The sequence below is a fragment of the Gavialis gangeticus genome, unplaced genomic scaffold, assembly GCF_001723915.1.
Source record: "Gavialis gangeticus isolate Ggan-Ray unplaced genomic scaffold, GavGan_comp1, whole genome shotgun sequence".
Taxonomy (NCBI): Eukaryota; Metazoa; Chordata; order Crocodylia; family Gavialidae; genus Gavialis; species Gavialis gangeticus.
The window spans coordinates 90,644,833-90,652,341 of NW_017729024.1; the positions used below are offsets into that span (position 1 = coordinate 90,644,833).

The following is a 7,509-nucleotide window of genomic DNA, read 5'->3' on the forward strand; positions in this document are numbered from 1 at the left end:
CTGATCATGCGAGTGGCCATCCTCTGGACCCTCTCCATGTTGTTCACATTCCTTCTGAAGTGTGGCACCCAGAACTGGATGCAGTACTCCAACTGCGGCCTGACCAGTGTCACATAGAGGGGGAGGATCACCTCCTTGGACCTTCTTGAGATGCATCTGTGGATGCATGACAAGGTATGGTTGGCCTTCCTGACTGCATCCCCACACTGTTGACCCATGTTCATTTTGGCATCAATAGTGACTCCAAGATCCTTTTCTGCCTCTGCACTGATGAGAAGGGAGTTCCCCAGCCTTTAGGTATGCTGCTGGTTCTTCCTCCCCAGGTGCAGTACCTTGCACTTGTCAGTGTTGAAACCCATCCTGTTCTCATCCGCCCACCCCTGTAAACTGTCTAGGTCTGATCACAGCCTATTCCTCCCTTCTAGAGTGCCCACTTCCCCCCACATCTTAGTGTCATCAGCAAATTTGAACAGGGTGCTTTTTACCTCTTCATCCAAGTTGCTGATGAAGATGTTGAACAGTGCGGGCCCGAGGACGGAGCCCTGCAGAACCCCACTGCCCACATCCCTCCAGGCTGAAAATGACCCATCCACTACCACTCTCTGGGTGCAGCCCTCCAGCCAGTTGGCAACCCAATTGACTGTGTGGGTGTCGACACCACAGCCCCCCAGTTTCTTAATGAGAACAGGGTGAGAGACAGTGTCGAAGGCCTTCCGAAAGTCCAGAAAGACTATGTCCACTGCTACCCCTGCATCTTACGATTTGGTGATCTGATCAAAGAAGGCCACCAGGTTGGTCTGACAGGACCTGCCACTGATGAACCCATGTTGGTTGCCCCTAAGCATGAAATCCCCTGCTGGCCCCTCATGGATGTGTGCCAGCATAATTTTCTTGAACAGCTTGCCTAGGATCAAAGTAAGACTAACTGGCTTATAGTTTCCCAGGTCCTCCTTCTTCCCCTTTTTGAAGATGGGAACCACCTTGGCCCTCTTCCAGTCCTCTGGCACCACACCAGAGCACCACGAGTGCTCATAAAGCCATGCCAGGGGTCCCGCAATGACCTCAGCCAATTCCTTTAGTACTCTAGGGTGGAGATCGTCCGGACCAGCTGACTTGAATACGTCCAGTCTCTCCAGAAGCTCCCTAACCAGTTCCTCACTAACCAATGGCCCAGGTGTGCCTCCCCTGGGGCTTGAGGGGGGCCCAGTGGGGGGTGGCTGTTCCGGTCCCTGCTTAGGCAGATGGAGGCAAAGAAATCGTTAAATGTGTTGGCTTTGTTGTCTGGTGTGATGACCAAATTTCCTAATGTGTCCTGCAGGGGCCCCACATTACCTGGAATCTCCTTTTTACCCCCCTGTGGATTTAAAGAAGGACTTCTTATTGTCCTTAATTCTGTCCACATTTGTTGCCATTATTGCTGTCACTAGTGTAGACTGGGTCTGAATTTTGTCATTGCTGACCCAGCCTAACTGTTGGGCTTCAGTAGAGTATTTTGCATTTAGTTACTTCACATCCTAATTCTTGCTTCTCTAGTCAGTCTTGTGGGGGAGGGATGGTGGCGTTGAAAGAAATTAAGCCCTTCATTCATAAAACTGATTCCACTTGTGTTGAGCTTTACCTTCTAAGGGGGGGAAAACTTGCACTGAATTCATATGCATCTATTTTCCAATCTTCTGATGTTGTTTCAGGTTGGTGTTAAAGTTGGAGTTCGTACAAGAGGGTGCAATGGACTTTCTTACACATTAGAATATACAAAATCGAAAGGAGATTCTGATGAAGAAGTAATTCAAGATGGTGAGTTTTATTTGAAGCAATAGAGGGAAAAATTGAGGCAATGTAACTTTTTTACAGAATTTCTAAACTGTTATAGTATAGTACCAGGCATGCAGTCTAGACTTTATTAGCTCCCTCAAGTTACAAAGGGAGAAATCCTGGGGTTCCTTAGAAATTGCTGCATTTGATTCCATTAAGAAAGTATAAAAATAACTGCCCACAGTTAGCAAAAACTTGCAGGGTTAAGTTCAAGGCTGCTGGTACAATAAGTGCAAAATGCATCTCTCTTTCTGCATCTTTCTTATTGCGCATCCAGGCTGTACTGTCCCTTGGAACTCTCTAGGGTAGTTGGCTTATCTGACTTACACTTCAAGTTAAAACAGAGGTGTCATAAGAGTTCCTGGTAGAGGTTGTGACTACAGCAGCCAGATGAAGGTTCTGCCAGCCCAACGTTTCAGGATACATCTAATAAAGGACTTTGACTCTTAGGGACTTGAATTCTGTTTTAGTCCTTATGGCTGAATTGCATTTCAGAAGGAGACCCCCTGTTTAGCAGTATCTTAATCCTCACTGGAATTTATGCTCTTGGCTTTAAAATTCCCCGTATTTCTGCACATAAGTAAACTACCCTGATGTTGACACGACAGAACAAATTGACATCTAGGTCATGCCTAGGTTCATTTGGGATCCATGAGCAAGGTGTACCTGAACTCAGGTACTTTGAGCTCAAGTCGTTTATCTGATAGGCCTTCCTAAAGCATGCGAAACTTGTACCAACCAAATTGGGCCATCTCTGTCACTTGTAGCTGGGTGTCCCCCTTTTTAAATCTTCCACTTGAGGAATCGGTGTCAGCAGCAGTAATAATGGTGCTTATCTTACAGTTTTATGTAAGGTTGCACAAGTTGAGCTTTAGTGAGGGCTACTTGCCAGGTACACTTTCCAAGAGGACTGCTGCTAGTAGGATCTGTTCTGATTGGATGGAAACCCTCAGCATTCAAGCAGAAAACCGTATTTCACATGCAGAAGCCTGAACAGATTAATGAATTGCTGCATGGCAAGAGCACAGGACTTGCTCTTCTGCTCTTAAATTACTTTTCATTTAATAGGAATTATAAAGGTCTTCTAGGATTGCCCACCAGGTCACATGCCCATAGCCCCCTTCTCCCAGGAAAGGGCTCTGAGTACCAGACAAGTGAAAGAACTCCCCCTGTCCTGACGAAGCCATGCCAGTGCAGAAAAAGAATTTAGCTTGAGAAAGAGCAAGAGGGGTGGGAGAGTGATGCTGTAGTTTAGTAGCTGGGGCTTTCTCCTGAGAGTGGTGAGATGTGGATCTGCCTTACGTCAGGCTGAAGACGTCATTGAACTCAGGTCTTTTGATTCTAGATGAGTGCCCTAACCACGAGGCAAACATGTAATAAAGTTTGGCCCAATGGCACATCTTCATCCCCACACTGGTTTGGTTTTTTTTGGTTTTTCTTTTTTTAAGAAAAGAGCTCTTCTGGCTGGTTTGAAAAAAGGGAATTGTAGGCACCTAAGTGAAGAGGCATTCCTGGCTATGGATCCCAAGTGAGCAGTGGTACTTCTGTAGTGCTGCTTGTCTCAGTACTGCAAAGTTCCAGAAAGGGGCAGGATTTCAGAAATCTGTGTTCATTATTTCCTCTTGGCAAACTCTAGGCAGTTGAATATGCTAATTTCAGGAGCGCCTGCTCCAATTCTACTTTGGGGTACTAAGTGCCAAGCACAGAGTTCTGTATTCCACTCCAACGGCCAGATGACAACATCCATTATTAGATGTAGCCCTCCCTGCCAACACTAGCCACTTTTAGCTAAACTTGTAGGCTGCTATTCCCTTGGGTTTCCTGTATTCCTAGCTTTTATCAGTTTCAAATGAAGTTAAACACAGTATATTACTAAGGGCACTGGGAAACATTAAAATAATGGTGTGAAGGGATCTGATCCCCAATCCTAACAATTGTCTGCCCTTCTATGCTGCACATGCATGGTAGGATGCATGACTTTTTGAGGTCGGGGACCGATCCCAATTGCACCATTATTTTTAATAGGGGCCTTGCAAGCCAAATATAGTTTGCAGGGTTCTCGTTGAAGGCAGCTAAGGGGCTCCCCCTTGCAGAGTTTAACTTTGCATGCCCAGTCTTGCATAGACCAGACCAGCATGTTGGCTGCCTTGTCCTGTAGCTCTGTGTGGCTCTGGTGAGAACCATAAGGCAAAGCTTTTCAAAATCATGGAAGCTGCAGGAAAAGGGTCTTTAAAATGCTGGCTCACAGTGAACCCTGTGGTTCACCATGACCCAATGTGTTGACCGCCTTAGCCTGCAGCTCCCACAAAGGCTATGGGACAAGTCAGCAATGTGCAGGGTCACCTTAAAGTGATGGACACGCAAGTTGCAAGGCTTCCAACTGGAGGCTCCCTTGCAACCCATGTGCCCAGCACCCCATTATAAGTATCAGGACTGTGACATCCCTGGGTGGGACATAGTGCATATTCAGTTTATGGCACTATACAGACTAGTCCCAAAGATGTCTGACAAAATTATATATGGAACACCTTTTGGCTGGTTTGCCATTATGGTGCTGCAAATTGGGAGAGAGGGGCATTTTGCAACATGTCAAATGTAATATCTGCCAGACACTTGATATAAAACAACCTTCTAAAAACTCCTTTTTCCCTAAACCACTGAATTTTTAATATTTTATTTTTGTATCTTTACAAAATCTAAATTTGTTTACTAAAATGACCATTTTTAAAGTAAACTTGGAGGTCTAAAGTACAATATCTTGCAGCCACCCAAGTCTGTGAAAGTTCTGTATGCTGTTGGAAAAGGGATGACTTTCAGTTCTTGAATCTCAAGAAGCACTAGTTCATAATCCTCTTAGTTTATGGTATATTTGAAATGCTTAAACTTGACTGAATATTACTAATTAGAATGAATTATTAGTAATGAACATTTACAGGACTGAATATTACTAGTCATTCAACAAAGATTTTGTGATTTTTATTTTTATTTTTTTGATTTTTTTTTTGACAGGGAAAATGAGATTCCAGTCAGATATGTTTGAGGCAAGTTGGTTTCTTTTTAAAAAGACAGCTACTTGAAAATACAGGCAGTCCTCGGACTTACAACACAATTGGTTGCTGAAAACCTCATCTTAAGTTGAAACATTGCAACTCGGAACGGATTTTTTTCCATAGGAAACAATGCTATGAATGGCAGATTTGGTTCCTGAAACCAAGGCCCGATACCCTATTTTTACCAAAAATACCCCAGAATTTTGTACTCGATCAATTATAGATGGGTAATATAGCTACATTAATGTATTTATATTGTAAATAACAATCATACTGATTTGGAAGAACTTCTTTGAGATGACTTTGCTGGACTCTTTGAAGGGCTCTTGGCTGGAGTCTTCTCAGGAGTCTTGGCTGCAGGTTTTTCTGGAGAAAAGAAAGTGTCCAAGGAAGTTTGGACAGATGTTCCCCAGGGAGATGGGCGATGCAGCGAACTTGTTCGCTGGTGTGGCATTGTGTCAGATCGAGCAGTGTAAAGTCGAAACAGGATGTCAGTTTATAAACTTCATAAGTGCCATTTGTTGTAACTTGAAACGTCTTAAGTCAAGGACTGCCTGTAACACAGAATTAGCAACATTAGCAGTCCAGGCAGAAATGGGATATTGAACATAATGCAAGAGAGGATATCAAAGATTACTTTATTACGGTATACGATTTATTGCGTGGTATCAGGTATTTACTTGTCTATCTTGAAGCAGCAACAGACCACACTGACAAACTTTGCATTTAGCCTCTACATCACATGCATCGCTAGATTGTGTTGTAAAATTAGAAAGTGAGTAAGACCTATTACGGGATCATACAACAGTAATCGTTTTGTCTTTTTTGTTTCCCTGAAGGAGTTAGAGTGTTTATTGAAAAGAAAGCACAGCTTACACTTCTAGGCACAGAGATGGACTATATAGAACACAAACTGTCCAGTGAATTTGTCTTCAATAACCCAAACATCAAAGGAACATGTGGCTGTGGAGAAAGCTTTAACATCTGAAATCTCAGGACTTCTTCCTTTGTTTTCAACACCATGTGGAACACTTACTCAGCTTTGTTATTTTTCTGAAGCATTTGCATTTCTTTCAGGTTCTTAGGCTTTGTGAAGTATGGCTGCCTTTAAGGAAAATAAAGCGATTTTAAAATTTAACCTGTGTGTTAAATCCTAGCACTAGTATATTTATGCAGTGAATTGGTCCCCAGAAGGTAAGGACACTAAATTGTGCAGTAGAACTATGTTCTCATGTATTGAGGGAAATCAAGTTTCACTCTTGGTTCCATCTTTTAATTTTTGTTTCCTTTATTCCCACTCTCAAAGAAAAAGCAGTCAGTAAAAATACTGCCCAAGTGTTCTGCTTTGATGAGGGAAACTAATACTATTAATGCAAGTAGGTTTCAGAGCTTACTTATGCTTGTCTAGCAGAACACTTAAGTCTGTTCTTGAGAGGTTTCCAGTATCTTCATCCCTTGATAAACTTGAATATCAGCATTATAGTTATTCTCCAGGAAAATTGCTCTGAAGGTAGCAAATACTGACTTCTGATGCTAAAATGGTCATACATTGCTGGTTCATGAACTAACAAACTAATCCATATTTTTAAAATGATCCTCATCTTTTCATTTTGGAATGTCTTGCCTCTTATGTATGTTTTGCTTTTCCCCACAGCAGACACAGTCTCTCTGCAGTTAAAATAAATAGTGTGCAGAAACAACAAACCTTCAACCACTAAAGTATTATGGCAAAATACGCACAGGCCACCCTTTTCCCACATCCTATCTGTTTGTCTTCATCCCATTCTGACCCAGGGAGCAACATTTCTAAAGTTTCTGTCACACCTAGAGTCCTCCCTTTACACAGTATGTATGTATCCCCTGTATGTTATTTGGTCACTCCACAAGGAAGTTATTTATTAATTGGAGGAAAGCATTCTGTCATTTTAGCTTTGCAGTCATGCTTCTGACCAACTTTGTGACAGCTGGACCTCATCAGTAACTTGTGAAAGTGTTAGGTTTTCCTTACCACATTGACGATAATTTGTTTCTACAGACTGTTCTGGATGAGAGTAACTTTATGAAAGGAAAATTTCACTTTCAAAAACAATCACGTCTTGAATAAAAAATGATGAGATTTGCACTGGCTTTCATTTAATGAAAATGTCATTGCTTGGAGGATGCCATTTTTAATAAAAAGATACTTTAATCTCCTTTCTGCTAATTGGGACTCTTCTGTATACAAACCAGTCTTCCCATCTGTTAACATTATGCAGCACCTCTTCCCTTGCTAGTTGGGCATTAGTAAATATCAAGTATGGCTTTCAGTCTTTTGTTTCTCCCATTCCTCCTGCTGTCCAGTGAAGCTTGCTCCAAAGCTATTCATTCATGCAACTTGAAGGAGATACCATGAGAGGCAATAAAGTCATCACTGCTTGACTGATTCATCTAGAAGTCTGACAAAATGAGGTGACAAGGTTGTTTCCAAGAAAGACCTGGCTGTTGGGTTCTAAGAAGGGAGGGTGCTGGCATATGAGTGGGCAGTAGTGGGAGATGAATATAAACAGGGAAATTAGGCTTGAAAACTGACAATCCAGTAGTGAAATAAGTCTGGAAAGCTGCTAACTTGCATCTGAGCATGAAAACTGCAGAGGACAGCTAAGAGAAT

At 42.5% G+C, this 7,509-nt stretch overlaps 1 protein-coding gene across 1 annotated transcript in view; it reads left to right on the top strand.

Moving 5' to 3' along the window:
* ISCA1 (iron-sulfur cluster assembly 1) overlaps positions 1 to 7,509 on the top strand; it is a 28,480-nt gene that overhangs the window by 15,003 nt on the left and 5,968 nt on the right. The window contains exons 3-4 of the mRNA XM_019517369.1: positions 1,689 to 1,794; positions 5,702 to 7,310. Of these exons, the coding sequence (XP_019372914.1) occupies positions 1,689 to 1,794; positions 5,702 to 5,850 (255 nt within the window). The 3' untranslated portion in view covers positions 5,851 to 7,310. The remainder of the gene's footprint in view (positions 1 to 1,688; positions 1,795 to 5,701; positions 7,311 to 7,509) is intronic.